The sequence below is a fragment of the Scophthalmus maximus genome, chromosome 17 (assembly GCF_022379125.1).
Source record: "Scophthalmus maximus strain ysfricsl-2021 chromosome 17, ASM2237912v1, whole genome shotgun sequence".
In the NCBI taxonomy this organism is placed as follows: Eukaryota; Metazoa; Chordata; class Actinopteri; order Pleuronectiformes; family Scophthalmidae; genus Scophthalmus; species Scophthalmus maximus.
This window is the reverse complement of record NC_061531.1, coordinates 6295283-6311293: the sequence shown is the minus strand read 5'-3', so window position 1 is coordinate 6311293 and position 16011 is coordinate 6295283. Positions and strand designations below refer to the sequence as shown.

The 16011-nt window shown below is 40.2% G+C and overlaps 1 protein-coding gene across 7 annotated transcripts in view; it reads left to right on the top strand.

Annotated features, from left to right (window-relative positions):
* The window catches only part of LOC118288646 (meiosis inhibitor protein 1-like), a 46202-nt gene that overhangs the window by 665 nt on the left and 29526 nt on the right, over nucleotides 1–16011 (top strand). For all 7 annotated transcript variants that reach the window (XR_004785907.2, XM_035614946.2, XM_035614949.2 and 4 more), the window contains exons 3-11: nucleotides 76–199; nucleotides 1622–1672; nucleotides 2862–2935; nucleotides 3877–3982; nucleotides 8037–8237; nucleotides 10984–11162; nucleotides 12448–12562; nucleotides 12926–13045; nucleotides 14729–14828. Coding sequence is in view for 6 of the 7 variants with exons in the window: in XM_035614946.2 (XP_035470839.1) it covers nucleotides 76–199; nucleotides 1622–1672; nucleotides 2862–2935; nucleotides 3877–3982; nucleotides 8037–8237; nucleotides 10984–11162; nucleotides 12448–12562; nucleotides 12926–13045; nucleotides 14729–14828 (1070 nt within the window). In the remaining variant the exon portion in view is untranslated. The remainder of the gene's footprint in view (nucleotides 1–75; nucleotides 200–1621; nucleotides 1673–2861; nucleotides 2936–3876; nucleotides 3983–8036; nucleotides 8238–10983; nucleotides 11163–12447; nucleotides 12563–12925; nucleotides 13046–14728; nucleotides 14829–16011) is intronic.

The window sequence follows — 16011 nt, the reverse complement described above, 5'->3', positions numbered from 1 at the left end:
CAGCATCCTATAAATGTCTTATGGACAGGCTTCTTTTCCCCCCCTCTCATCTTTCTCCCTCCCTCTGTCCTACAGTCAGTGAGGAAGTCCTATGCCTTGTCTGGTGTCAGTGGGGTGCTGAAGTGTTCTCCGGGGGCCATGAGAGAGCTGCTCCAACAGGACCACAGAGTCTCCATGTGTTTTACAGCTTCATTACTCGGTGAGCAATAATGTCACGTACTACACAAGATTAGGATGTGACGTAAGGACTAGCAACAAGCATAATACAGTAAGTGTGACTGAGCAGTGCACAGATCCTCCATTCGATACTGACCGGGTACATACCAGCACCGGTTGTTTTGTAGAACATGCCACTTGAGTTTCGTTGTATGACCGTCGTCCTTCCTGGAACTTATGTCCACCCGGTCATCCCACGGTTGTACGAATGCTTCAGTCACCTCACTGTTTTTCTGTTAGGTCTGACTGAACAACGGAGACAATAGATCTTATCACCTTACTGGGAGATATAGAAATATTTACAATATTCAACATAATGCAATTGTGATTATATAAAAATGAAGACAAGAAAACAATGCAGTTACTGCTTTCTTCCATGTCATCAGGAAATCAAGGCAGGATTAAATCAAAGCATTGATTTACTAATAAACTTGGCCGATATTTGGGTAATAATGGCTCACACGTCCCGCTTAAATCCTTCACATGGATCATAGTCAGGTGGAATTTTTTGTTGCTGGGTAAAAATAAATCGCTTTTCCATCTGAACAAAAATAACATTTTTAAATTGTTGGAAACATAATCTGAAAACCTTTTTGTTCTTGTTAAGTATGCATTTGTATGCACTGCTCATTGCAGAGTTAGGCAAAGTCTTTATATAAAAATCAGGATAGTCAACAAACCATCAAACCATTAAGCAGGAGATGAAGTGGTGCTGCACTCATTCTTTTATACTCTCCACCACTGCTGTGATTATACCACAGTGTTTTTATGGTATTGCATCATTAGAGGGTAATACCGATAATTCCCTCTCGCAGGATGAATTTACATAGGTTATTGCAGCATAAAGTAGTAGGGCTAAACAATTGTATTTCTAATAAAATTTGTGCAATGAGAGGATAAGTGGTAAAATGATATATGAATGTAAAATCTCCCACCAATATGACAAGACATTAAAAAGAGTCATTACAGTGCTTTTGGGATGTCGTTCTGAACACAGCTACACCATTTGCCAATTGGGCGACATATGTAAAATATACATTTTATCCCCCAATACACTTTATAATTGTTACATATAAACTTGCTGGGTGTTTTGGGAATACAGTGAAGCTATTCCAACATACAGACGATGCAATATCTGTGACTCCATGTAGGTATAAAGCGGCACAGTATGATCAGCTAGAGTTCCAAACTCCACGACATGAATCCCAATTTATGTGTTTGTACCTTCTATCCTCTTATTTTGTAAAGCTGCCATACACATACTATAGCTTGCCCCCTTTTCATGTGTCAGAATTCATTTCCTAGCGTCAGTTCTCTTATTATACCTCAATGAGTCCTCTGTTCGTTTTAATGGATTTCCGAATTTCGAGTTTGAATCAAGCCTGTTTTTCTTGTTCTGGCCCAGGGATGCTTCACACCGCGGAAGACACTGTCACTCTGGAAAAGGTTCACCAAGGTGAAGAGATGCCTGATCTTACTGCCAATGCACTTACACACAGAAACAGTCTTTCTGTGTACATTATAAATAAAATGCAGACAATGGGAAAATGTATGTGCTTGCACACACACACACACACACACACACACACACACACACGAACACACACAGAGAAAGAGGTAATGACTCATGACACTTTTTCTCAGAGACCTGCAAACAAGCTCTCTTTTTGAAGGCGATAATAGTCACTTCTTAAGGCGATCTTGCATTGACTCATTGTACAATTATCTAAATTGAACATTTTTGACCTCCTTTCCCATGCTCATGTTCTTTCACTTCCGCGTTCCGCACAACTGAAGTACCTATTTCTCTACAGGCAGCTATATGCAGATTTTTCTGTATCTTGTCTTAATGTTGGCTTATCAGCACGCAGGCAGTTTTTAGCACACAGGCGCGTTTGTTTCTCTGTATCTTACTCTTTCAAAGTACCGATGTGCTTTTGGTGACTGCAAATGACAGAATGATTTTATGCTAGCTGTCTTAAAAACGGCCTGAGGGGCCACTTTGCTGTAAGAGTTAGTAGAGTGCTTTAAATTTGACACTGGTTTTGCTCTTTGCGCAGATGATGTGCGAAGAACACATTATGAAACTCATTCGAACCCCATAAATAATGCAGTCATAATGTCTGTGTGTGTGAGGAGGAACAAATGAGGAGTGAGAAATGTAAGAATCCCCCAGAACTTTTCCAGCATCAGCGAAGTAGCCCTGTAAAGCAGCCATCTTTTCGTTTTACCTGAGCAGTACACCTGGATCTTGACCTCGTGGTAATGTCGTCAGAGGTCAATATGTCAATATATGTCAATGTCAGTAAACAATATGTGCAGTTAATGACATCAGAACCAGTCCAGGAATTTGAAAAGCCCAACACATTCACAGTGAATGTGAGTGACTGAGATAACGTGTCACTGGCATAACGCTAGTTAAACAAAATCCTAAAATGTAACAGAATTTCAAGAGATAAAACTGTGGATTACACATCAACTCTGAATTAATGTGCACCTTGAACTGTTATTTTTTTGTTCTCAAGATTGCAGAGATTTCCCTAGAAGTGTGAAACTGTGTGTGTGTAATCGTGATGTTTATTTAATGAATGCTCAACTGTGTGTTTTTTTGTTTGATGTGTGTGTGTCTGGGTACTGTGTGTCAGTGCTGGTTCAGCTGCTTTTGGAGCTCCAGAGCGAGGTGTTATTTCGCTTTGTTGTGGATGAGATACACAAACAGGTGAGACAAACACATTTACAGACATATGGAGAGACACGCGTTCTCATCTACACATGCAGACGCAGGAAATGCACACTCAACATCTTGAAATTTTCAGCAGCACTTGTGTGACTAGCAGCTATTCCTCCCAGGGTTGTTTAGTAAACAGGCAGCGTGATTGTCCTCCCCCTCTTGCTGCTTTTGTATAACCTCTGGGGGAGTCGTGGAAAAGCCTCATTCAGCAGCTGATGCTGCAGGTGGACAACAGTACAGCTCTATGTACTGATGATGTCAGTGAGCTGAACCACCCGGTTGAGGTGCAGACTAGTCTCATATACATCACCACAAAATACCCCAGTCAGAACCATACAAAGACAATTGGCAATGCTAAGATTTAAGGGCTAACAACTGGAAAAAGAATCAGTTTTGTCCTCTGAGTTCTGAAAAAGAACAATTTACAGGCATCTGTCTATGTGAGTGGCTCTGCAGCATAAGTAGAAATATAGCAAAGTGTCGTAGTAGTTATACCTGGATTTGAAGTAAAACTAAAATTAATGAATAAAATGAAGTCGCATTTTTCCACCTGCTGTGCTGCTAGGACAAGTCCTGAAAAGTGATTTTGAAAATTCAGCATACAAAACATATCATTAGTAAAAGTGTCATGGTGTAGAGTTTTGGTTGTGTCTGTTCCCCCCACCCCCCCACCTACTTTTAAAACTGCGTCTTTCCTCCTGCTCTGATGACTGCCTCCTGCTCTCTTTGGTATTACTTGCTGATTTCTTTGTACAATGTCCCCGACTGCCTCTGCGTGGCGGATCTGAAATCTTGTGATCTCCTGCTTCCTCTCTGCTTTGTGCACCACTTACGTGCTGTGAAGTTTGCCATTTTCCTCCAGACAAGTTCCTGTATATAGTTGCGTGTCTGCTGTTATTGATTTTTATTTTGTCCATTCCCTTGTCCAGCTAAGTGACCAGCTCAGCGTGAAAGCATTCTGGCCCATATTGCACCTCTTGGGGACCCTGGTGGAAGCAGTCCCCAACGTGGCCCATAGCCTGGTGACTCAGTATGGTGAGATGACTCAGCACACACCCAATCACATCTCATTTATACAGCTGCTGGTGTTCGAAGGAAAACAAAAGTGTGTTTTCGTGTGGATGTAGAATTTTTATGGTTACTTCTAGCTTTGTATTAGTCCATAATAACTGTTCTGAAATATAAGAATCCACATAAGTGTCAACATTGCTGTTAGAGGGTGGCTGATCTATAGCTGTTGTTTTTTGGGTTTTTAGCGATTCCCATCATCCCATGCCTTGTTAACTTTTTCAGTGGATGATAGAAGTAGATATAATTAGTGGGGAGATTGTTCAGATCCTCGACTGTCTTGTGCCCTTGCACTTTTCTTGAAGGGAGAATAGATTATCCATAAGAAAAGGTTGGTCCTTGTCAGTTGTTTTTTTTTGACACAGAGTCAGGTCAGGTCAGGTGCCTCATAACGCTGTCACACCTCAGTCAAATAAAATATTTAAGTAATGCAGGGACAGTTCACCTCAGATGCCGAGACCTAGCAATATGTTAGAAATATTAAAGTCCGGCCCCAAATGGAAGAAGAAAGATATGAAAGAATACATCATTTTAAACTGTTTCAACACTCTGCTTCTGAGAAATTCCCCAAAACTGTATTTTTTGTATCCTTCTACCCTGAACTTTCTCAATTTCATTTTCTCTAGTTTTAATAACCTTTCAGTTTTGCTCAGATTGCACTGAGATAACGTTGCTGTGTCCCCGACTTAAAATTTCGCCTGCATAGCCAATGCCGCACCAGCTCATTGTGAAAATAAAAAGGTTACAAATACATGTTCATCCAACCTGTCTTCGGAAATTCCCCATATACAGAACACAGATATATATCTTTTATCTCTATATTCATGTATAATTCTGCGGTGTAGTGAGGCGGAAAGATAACGCACCTCACCGCCCCTCTCACACAAACGTGCCAATTTATTCTCTGCCACAACCACCTGTATGATGTCTATCTACTCACTGAACCATCACGCTAATTCAAGCCGTCCGCGTGCGTTGCAGTGTGCTTGTGCCATGCCTGAGTGGTCGTCCTTACAGGCAAGAGTAATTGTGAACCGTATGCCAAATACGCCGGCATCATGGTTTATTTTATTTTTTCAGTATGATACGTGTGTCCCCCTCGCATGTATTTTTATGAGTTTTACATGCTCCCGAGCAGCTGCAGGTGGTGCAGGTTGTTGTGATGCTGATGCAAGATGCGGGCTGCCTCTATTGACGGTGTGCGCCTGTCTGTGGTTTGTCACTCAGCGTGTCTCCGTGGGGCTGTTTGGACTAACGACAACGGCACGGCAATGACAACATGAGCCCAGAGCACCCAACACATTTCTCTCTCTCTGTCCCCATCTGCCCGAACTAACAGATTAATCCCTCTGCTATTTCTCACCCCATACATTTTTTCTCTGCTTGCTTTTGTTTTCATTCCCCTTCTCTCTCTTTCACCCTCCTTCTCTTATTTCTGCCTTTCTCCCCCTGGTTCTAACTGAGGAGTGGATCAGACAAAACGAGGAAGCAGGGAGGGAGGATGAAGCGTTAATGAGATAAAGTAATAGGAAGGCAGACGAAGATAGCAAGGAAGACCAGTCAGTGATTAAGGACAAAATTTCTCTCATAAGAATAAACATACACATAAAGACCATTCCAACTATATGTTTATGCAGTCCTTGCAAAGATCCAAAAGTACAGGGAGAATTATTTTTGGGTTATCTATTTGGGTGGACCAAATAGATACATGTTATACGTGGAAAACACTGGAAGCTGGAAGTGTAAAAAAGACAGAGGAGAGAGAAAAAGTTTTTTTGCCAAGCAGGATAAACCAACGTGTGAAATATTGTAGAAAACAGATCAGTAGATGGACAGAGAGCACAAAGCTTCACATTGAGGTAGCAAAACTGTAAGGCAAACGGAAATAGACCTTTTGTTAAATCTGTCAACGGAAGAAACAGCGAGTTCTCCGTTTCTGTCTCTGTGTTTTAATGTGTGCGTCGTAAACTGCGGCGTCAAACAACAGAAAGGTTTTTCCACTTTTACATGGTCCTTTCATTTCCATCCTCTGTCTGTGGAGGTCTTATCTTCCTCCTCCCCTTCTCCATCCTTCGCTCCCTTCTCTCTTTATGCCCGGCTCTCATCTTGGCCGCCTCATATATTTTGGTTTAATCAAACATGTCTGGGAGCCTCTCCTGCCTCACACAGGTTTTGATCTGCTTCACAGAACAGCTGGGCTCGGGCTCGGCTTTCCAACTCTGTCATCTCTCTCTGTTTCTGTCTCCTCTGTCCTCTTCTCTGTTCCCCTGTTTCCTTCCAGCGCCAGTGCTGCCCTACACTAAAACATTTTTTGATCAGTCACTCGTTCATCAGCGCTTCTTCATACTTTTTTACAAACTCTTCTCTTCCCTCTCTCTTGCCACCGGTCTTTGTGGCTCACCATCATGTGTAGACCGTTTATTTCATTCGAAATCTAATAATTTGATTCCATGCTGTAGTAGTTTGATTTTTTCAGAATTGCTATGCAAACACTGAAGGTAATCTTACTTGTGTTAAGCTACTTCATTAACAGAGCGTTGTTATTAATACATTTTTCCCAACTGTGGCAGCACAATCATCCTTGTATGAAACTGTTGTCTGCCACATACTCTTGACTTTTTCTGCCGCTGTTGGTCAATGATTTGATCTGATCTTTTTTGGGGGGGATGTTGCTTTGCTTTCCATTCTCTGCATCATTTATGTTATTTCTAGATTAAAAATGAGTTACATTGTCTTTATTTGTTGATTTATTTACCTTCCTGCATAGATGAAATTCTGTAAGTTGATTCTTTAGGTAGCAGAACCTTGCATCAAGGTCAAATTAATCTACGGAAAAATTACATGAACAAAGTGACTCCTTTTTTCTAGTGCAAATCTTGTAAATGTCAAATTTAAAAGTGTCAAACTATGAAAAAAATCGGACTGTTCATAAACTGGATGATGACGCCATTGGGAAGATGAATGGTTTCTCTTCACAGGCTGATGATGAAACAGCATCTCAGTGACTCCTTACTTCTCTCAAGCTAAAAATTCTCAATCAATTTCTTTTTTAAGAGTGAGACAGTCTTTTAGTTCACATCTGGATGGAGATAGTAATTATTTAGAATATATCAAAGTGTCAAAGGCTGTATGGTTGGGAGTGTGTTTTCTTCGTTTGATCAGTACAACTTGTTCAAACATATCAGGGTAAAAACATGTAATTGAAACTACATTTGGGTTTTTCTACTGTGAATGGGGAAGTACTAAGTGGAAGTGAATGCTCAAATATGCACTTGTATTGACTACTGCAGTAACGTGTGTAATTTTTTTGTGTTGTCCTCTGTTTTGCTTCTGGTTTTACCTCCTCTACTAACCTAACCAACCTTTCTACCTTTTCCACCTGTCTCTTCTTATCTTTCTCTTTTGTCTCTGCGCCCTTTCTTTCTCTCTTTCTCACTTCTTGCGCGTTTGACTCATGGTCTCTCTGTCAGACAGTGTACCTCAGAGTTTATAGCTCCTGCCTGCTGCGCTCAGACAAAAAGATTCCTATCCTACTCCCAAGATATTTTTTTTAATCATCTCCACTCTCTCCTCTTAACGCCTGCAATTTTACTGTACTCTCTCCCCGATAGCCAGTCTTCAATCTTTTCATCTTCTTGCCAGCTCGCCCTCCTCCGTTGTCTTTGCAATTGTCTGCAATACAATAGTGAAAGAGTTTGTTAAGGTGAAACAGCAGCACTTTGCTCCCTGAGGTTTGCTGCTCGTCCATGTTGTAATCTCTTCTTCATCTATGCTTCTCTCTCACTGTATTAACTTGACCTCACCTGTGGTTATCTTTGTCTTTCTCATGTGCCCCCTTGCTCCCACCCCTATCACACAAGCGAAGAAGGCCTTTCTTGAAAGTTTAAACTTGAGTTATTACATTAATATGTATGATATTTATTTGTTTGTTCCCGCACATGATCGTAGCTCCTCCTGTTTTATTCTTTTTGTTTATGCATTGTGTGATGTATGCATCTGTTTCCCCCTCTCTGTCCACCAGTGCCCTTGCTGGAGCATCTGTGCTCAGCCTTGCTCTACCCAGATGAAGCACTGAAGGCTTCAGTCCTGTACGTGTGGCTCAAACTGTTTGGGGGATCGGCAGCCCAGTCTTTGCCCGTTGCCATCAGGGACAGAGTGTGTATCCTGTTGCTGCAGACCTTGGCCAATGCAGGCTCCCCGCAGCTCATCAAAAATTGTGTTGGTGAGAAAATCACGTGTCCATTTTATTAATTAATTAATTAGTTATTATTATTATTGCAAGCAAAGCCATGCAACTGAGATACAATACATTTAGCAAGAGGAATCTGGGTTTTCGCAGGGTTTCTGGGGAGCTTAGGCAGTGATCGCACTGATGACAATGCATCAGTGTTTGGGATGCTTTCCAAAATCTTTGTTCAGCCGGACGTCTGTAAACAGCTCACTGTCGCTGTGACTCCTGGTCGGCTGAGTGAGTCACAGTGGTGAGTCGATTCCTCTCTCACTGTCCTTCCTCTCGCATTTATTCTCTCTGTCAGTTAACATTTTTCACACTTCAGTCTTTTGGGCTCATCACGTGACAGATGTCATTCTTGGCAGTTTGACAGATTTTCCCCCTGGTTAATTCCTGCAGGAAAGATGTCGGGAGATGCTTTTTGCAGTACGATCCTCTATGGCAACAGAACATGTTTCAGGAGCATCCAGAAACTCAGACAAGTTAAACTGGACTAACCGAATACTTTAAATGCTGGTGAACTCACTATAGATGGACTGGCTAGCCTATTTTTCTAAATAAAATAAATGTGTAATCCTGAAGTACAGTATAAGACAAGATTTGTAGATTTTTAAAATATCCTCTTTTATCAGGGCCTATACAGTTTCCTTTCTCTCCAGAGCGGTAGACAAATGTCAGCATAGTTTTTTTTCCATTCAGTTTAGGAGCTGCACAAAAATGCTTATAAGTCTTATAATGAAAGGGAAAACCTTGGGAACTGGATCATCAAGACAAAAATTGCACCGAATAAACTAAACCGTGATGAAAAAATAGGATTCAAAATGTTTCTAGATTCTTTTATATTCATATGTTCAATGGAACAAATATGAATCATATTCAATAGTTTCAGTACCAAACCTCTAGCTTCTGAGTTATCTTCTTTTCATATCTTTGTGTTTGTGCAGAGTTAGTTTTGTGACTTCTGCATCTGTTTAACTGTGGAGAATCTTATTTTTAAGTTAAATGTAAAAAGAATCTTGAGCCCATCATTAGCTGCCTGGAGTATTTTTTTCCTTATTAGATTCATTCATTCATTACTCTAGATTAACTTTGTGAGTTTGAGCTGCTATCATTTCCAAGTTTAAAGTTGTTGAGGTCAGTATATTATGCCTTGCTGAGGCATTTATGAAAAATACAATTTACAAGTCGAGGTAAGGGGATGATATTATTAAAATTTGAAGAAATTTGAAGCTGAGGACAACAACTTCTTTGGTGACAGTCTGATGGGAAAGGCTATAATAAATTAGCTGTCGTATGGAATATATAGCCCAACTTGACGGCATGGGAGAGAATTAGGATCAGAATGAGACCTTGTAGCATGGATGATTATTATGTTTTTCATGTCAGTTTTTTCGCATCAGAAGCAACTACTATGTCACCACAAGAGAACGTCAGTAGATAGGAGGTGTTATTGATAATGAATAGCGCTATTTTATTTTCAAAAGAAATTTCAAAGCAAATAGTTCATACAATAACCCGTCCGTCTTCATCTTTCTTGGTAAAGATCCAGAATCTATAGTAAAGGGAGAATGAAGGATGATTGCATTGACAGGAAAGGATGTTGCTATCTTTCAGGAGTTTTGAGTCAAACAAATGTTATTCTATCCAGCGAGTGCTTTGGTGATAGCAATAATTGGGTTCTATGCAAGGTGCTAACGAATGATTGAGAAGAAATAGAGTAATTATCGGCTAGAGTATTGAAATTATTCCATATACTTGCGTAAGAAGATAAATTAACAATAGACTTGGAATGTAGTGGGAGGTCAGTTTAGTCCAGCTTTTAGTGTAACTACAATTGAGCTGTTGTTGTTGTTTTTGTCATTTTAAATTGATTTAAACATAAGAAGCTAACCCTCACCAGCTCCAGTGAGAACAACTATATGAAGGAATCAAAGAGGAAAATTATTATTTTTCTTCTGCATTGTATTGTATAAGGAGTATTCCCTTTCTCATAAAAAAATCCTCTGTTTTTATTTTTTGTCTCTACATGGCTGGGATGGAAATGAAAGTCATGCAGCTGAGCTACAGTCAATCGATGATTGCTAATAACTGTGTTACAACATAATACATACAACTTTGTGTATGTATTTGTCCCAGCATATTTTTGTGAAACTTATACCAGTTTTGCACCATTACAAGTATATTCATGTGCTCGTCTGTCTGTTTGTTATATGACACTTGGACTTCAGGCTGGGCCTTATTGCTGATATTGATTACATATATTTAATGCTTTAATATTTAATATTTAATAATGAATGTTAACCACACTGATTGTGTGATATTAAGGCTTAAGTAAAGATGATCATATTTTATTCATATCATACTTTGGCAAGATGCTCTCTGCATTTTTACAATTTTCTCCACAGATTGTGATGACTCAATATAGCACAGAAGTTTTTCATAATTGGAAGTAGTCTGATAATTCTTGTAAATTATTGCTTTTGAACAGCAGCACAACTATGCTGCAGGTTTGCTAAAGGTACAGTAGAATCACTTTATGTCTATGACCAGATGTGTAAAAACAAACACAGAAATAATGCCCTACATCTATTTTTAATGCATGTTTATAAATGTATGTATCCATCAACCTTATTACGTATGTGTTAGGATTTGTACTCATTTTCAGTTTTTAAAATGAGGGAACATGCTTATATCTGTCCTCACTTTCTATCTTCACACCTTGTCTTTCATCTGTCAGGCCTGCTGTGGCTGTTGGTGCAGCTGGGAGAGGCCGTGTCAGTTATGATGAACAGCCCTGACACTCAGATTGCGTGTGATGAGAACCAGAGCATCCACACCAGCAACGGCCAGCTCGTCTGCCAGAACCAAGAGCAACAGTCTCTGGACCACTGCCGTTTGCCCCTCATACTGAAACAGGTCTCTGTCCAAACATCCTGCTCCCACCCCCAAGACCTGCATTCTAACGCTGACCGTAATCATAACAAGAAGTTCAAACCCTGGATTAATGTGCCTTTGAGTGGGGATTTAGGAGGATTTTACCCCGGACAAATATTTGCACTTCATGTCTGGGACATGAATGTGTAGATCACATCTAGTTATATTGTCTCAGCCTCAACTGATATTATCGTACAACTCATGACGTTGGTAGTTATTTTTTTAAGAATCCTCCAAATAATGAATGTGCTGTTTTTAAGATCCATCCTACCAAATAAATTGACTGTTAATCGGGCACTACTGCAGGAAAACTATACAAACTACTACAAACTATAGAGAATGAACAAACAAACTCACTTGTTTTTTGCGGTTGCAGCAGCAAAGAAAGTAACAGGAATAATAAATCATACAAACGTTACACTTATTCACAGTATTACATGGCAGTGTAAATCCATACTGTATAACAGGTCGTTTGAATTTTGGCTTCAAATGACCTCAAATTTAAAACCTAGCAGGCTCTATCTTATACCTTTCGCAAAGCGGCACCAATCACGACACAAGGGTCTTTGCTAGTTTCAGACTAACAGTTTTCTCCTCCTGTGCCCACTTTGTTTGAGTTAACAAATTATGCCTGCGGGCCCACAAACTGTCAAAAAAGACCGCGCTGTCGAGTTTTTGGGGGTACTGTTTAAGCCCTATAGCCTAGCTCTGAAGCACCGGTTCAGATTTCTGATGTCACAGAATTGCTCTTTTGGGGTAACCCCGCCTGCAATCTGAGAATCTCCACTTTTCTGGTGAAGCGGCGTGACATTTCGTACACATTTCGAAAGCGGTTGACCAGTCAGAGCAGACTGGGGTTTATCGGAAGGGGGCAAAAGAAATCCAGGCGTTTTAGACAGAGGGTGAAAAGAGGAGCTGCAGGAATTAGCAGTATGAGAACACTGATGCCTTTTCTGAACATTAGAGCATGTAAACCTTTTAAAGTGGTCACCCAAATTAAAAGTATGAACCTGAAAATGAGTATAAAATGTCACCTTTAAATAGCTAATGCATCTTCACCGATCTTAGCAACTAGAGCTGTGTTGGTCTCAGAGTTACTATCTTGAGGCAAAGCAATTGCGCTTTTAGACCAAAAAAGGCACAGTATTTCAATGTAATTTAATACTGAAAAAGAAAGGTAGACATTCTATGCAGATGACTGGAACACAGTTTGAATGCAGCGTGTCTTCAGCAGATTCTAATAAAGCCCATACAACGTGTCTTACAGTTGCTGCTGGGTGGTGATGAGATGTTGCAGGTCACCAGTGCTAAGTGTATTGCATCTGTCCTGGTTCATTCTCCTATTCAGTACAGCGCTCCCTTCATCAAGGCAGACGTACCTGGTGATATGCACACACAGACTCACTAACACAGTAGCTGCTAGCTATTCAACCTGTTGCCTTCTTGGATTTCCCCTTTCCCTCTGTTCCCTTTTGACAGCCTCTGTCTGCATTTTAACTATGTCTCATGCTCCTTGTCTCTTTGTTTCTCTCTCCACTAGTATTATATGTATCATGGTAGGGATTCTATTTGTATTTCACTCTTGCCTCAAAATGTTAGAATATGGTGGTGCTTTCAAAGCAGAATAGTATATTTGCTAAATTTGCATGAAGACAGAACACTATTTTGGAAGTGGTATAATGATGTTACAGAGTATAACATTGTAGCAACATTGTTCACTGTTCTTTCTTTCTTTTGTCTTACAGAGTTTCTGTTTGACCGACTGGCCAGTACGAAGAGTGAGGCGCTGCTTTGGTCTGTGTACAGCTGTTTACTGTTGCTAACAGAAGACCCACTATTCTTCTCCCAGTGCCACTCTGTCTATGGTGAGAGAGCTGAGGCAGATCAGATAACACACCGGTGTAGCTTAATGAATCTTGAAATTATTGCAGATGAATCACTGATGAAAATGCGAGTCATTTGACAGCTTTCACAAAAAAGTCTGCTTTGTGTAACTCTTCTGACAGTGATGTAGATTTTATTCGACCTGCCAGGTGGAAGTGGAGTAGTTTGATCACTGCTTTAAACTTTGTCTCAATTTTTGAAGTTTTTTGAAATTTGCATTTGCTGCATTTGCTTACAAGGAAACTAAAAAAAACAACAGCAGAGAAAACAGAAATCTAAGCAAATAACTAGCAATATATAATCCACATCAGTAATCCCACTTCAAATGGTGTTCCGAAGAGGCAGGTTTTAAGTAATGTTTCCAAGGTGGACAGGTCGGTGCAGTTCTTGATTTGTTTGTGGAGAGAGTTCCAGAGGGAGGGGGCAGCTATGCAGAGGGCTCTATCGCCCCATGTCCTGTGTTTGGTCCTGAGTGGAGGTGACAGGAGGTTGGCCTCAGAGTAGTGGTGGCTGCGGGCAGGGGAGGGGACAGGGCTATAGGGGGCTTAGGAGTCAGGAGAAGGATTTTGAATTGGATCTGCTGTGGGACGGAGCAAGTTTATGATAATTACATATTGGCAAAAATGCCAATATTGTGCATCCCTAATGAATGGTTGTGAATACTTTTCTGACATTTATATATACAGTAATATAATATAATACATATATAACTTTCTTTATATAGCACAATTGATGCATACTATTCAACACAAAGTGCTTCACATAAAAGCAGTTAAGAACATTTATGATAATACAAGAAAAAGAAAAGAAAATTGAATATAAATAGCCAGTAAAGACAGGATAAAAAAGCCATCAGGAAAAAGTAGTGTATGAATAAAACAGAATTAAGAAAGAAGGATGAGACCTAATGAAACAGCCATTAGATAAAAACATGTCAGGATGTGTCTTGAGGTTTCTTTTGAAAATGTCACTTAGAGGCCCCAAAGACCTTCAGGCAGACGTAGTTAACAAAGGCTGCCTCACTGTGTCTTTTAGTTCTGATGTCAGGAATGATCCAGTGGTTAGAGTGAGAGGATCGCTGGGACCAACTGTACGAAGTCATCCACAGACTTACATCAGAGATGCATGTAGTAATTTTCTTGATGGAACTGCAATATGTCTTTGGTGTGAGCTGTGACAAATTAGATGGTGTGTTTGACGTTTCACTGTGTGTGGTGTTGTTTAATCCTGCAGCTCTTTGTTGTAAAATTGTATTAAAACCCTTGAAGTACTGACTTAATTTACTAGGACACAGGGTATCTCGTGTAGCCACTCTATTACACATTATGTTCTTGCTCTAGTTCAGTATAAGCATGAGATCAATACAGCAGACTCTGTGTTGCAGTAAATGTGAAAGTTATACTGTACCAACGCCACTGCTTGTTTGACATGCATGATTGTGTGAGTTGGTGCTTGTGTAGAATTTCTGAGCATGCCGCTCTTTTTGAGATAGGATGTTCCCGCAGCCTCTTGTGCAGTTAAAGCACTGTATTAACTTTGGCACTGAACAAGATTGGGCTAATATGAGTGTTTAGAGAGGGGTGCCGCTGGCCTGGTTACTGTATGTGTCGAGTAGTAGAATTTATTTGAGGCAGTGTGAGTGTGTGTGTGTTTATTTGTGTTAGGTATCGAATCCCTGGTGCGCAGTCTGAAGGAGGCGCTGTGGCTGTCCAACCAAGGAGTGCAGAAACAAGGCTTGCTGCTCCTTAGTGAGATACTGGAGAGGTGAGGCGGTGCTGTAATATTTTATTTTTTATTTTTATTTTTTTAATTATTGGCCCAGTGCCAAAATGATTCAAGTGCTCTGGATGTGTAGTTTCCTTGAAGATAATTGTCAGTTAGTGAGCAAAGAAATTGAACTAAACTCTGCAAAGACATGTTGTTGATTTGGCATAATGATCAAATGATAATGGAGTTGTGCTGTAGGCCATTGATCAAGCAGGGCTCAAAAGTTTGCTGAAAGACTGACTCAATCAATGCCTTAAATCCTTATTAGTTTGTATATTTTGTCAGTTAATCATATACTGTTCGTCAATATTATTACATTTATTGTTACCGTCTGCTGTATTTCTTCTTCGTCATACTTGAGAAAAAATGTTTTCACAATTGACTTCATACCTAAGTATCAGTTTTTGTGACATCCATGACAATTACTAATGAATTCACAGTATGGCTTAACAGCCTATTTATTTTTCATTTTGTGGCATTTGGTAAGTTATGCAGTGCAATACACCCTTTTCAGTGCAGGTTATAGTCATGAAGCTTATGGGTGTTACAGTAATATCTCCTGAACCGAACTGAACAGCATGTAGAACTTTTGCTACACTGACGTGGAGAAACAACTTCCTGTAAAACATTCTAAATATGGTGCCCTTACAAGTTTAATTAGATTTGAATTAACTGTCTGCTGGCACGCAAATGAGATTATATCGCAAGCCAGTAAAACACTGTCATATTTCTGCAAGGTTGGCATAATTTTAATGGACATGTTCCACCCATCACAGGACAATGATTCAGAGGATAAGAGATTTCAAATGGCGAGGGAAAATTTGTCCTTTACGCTGAGTGGAACAGTGAAAGAAGCAGGCTAGACCAGAGCTCTTAAAGTGCTGAACAAGCGTGTGTATGTGTGTGTGTGTGTGTGTACACGCGCGCACCCCTTTATGTGCATGCATGTGTTATTTAAGATGTCCTATGCGGCTACTATTGTGGCAACAGCAAGTCAGTCAGCACAACAACAGCACAACAGATGTTGTAGTGCTGCGTCATGGACCAGGGACAGAAACTGGTGATCTTTGTAACGCCAATATGTCAGCACTATTTGTTGATTGTGTGTGCCTGACCTGAAACAGAGAGAGTAGGTGTCTGTCTCTCTGCAGGTGAGTGAGACAGAGGATTCATTCGGGTC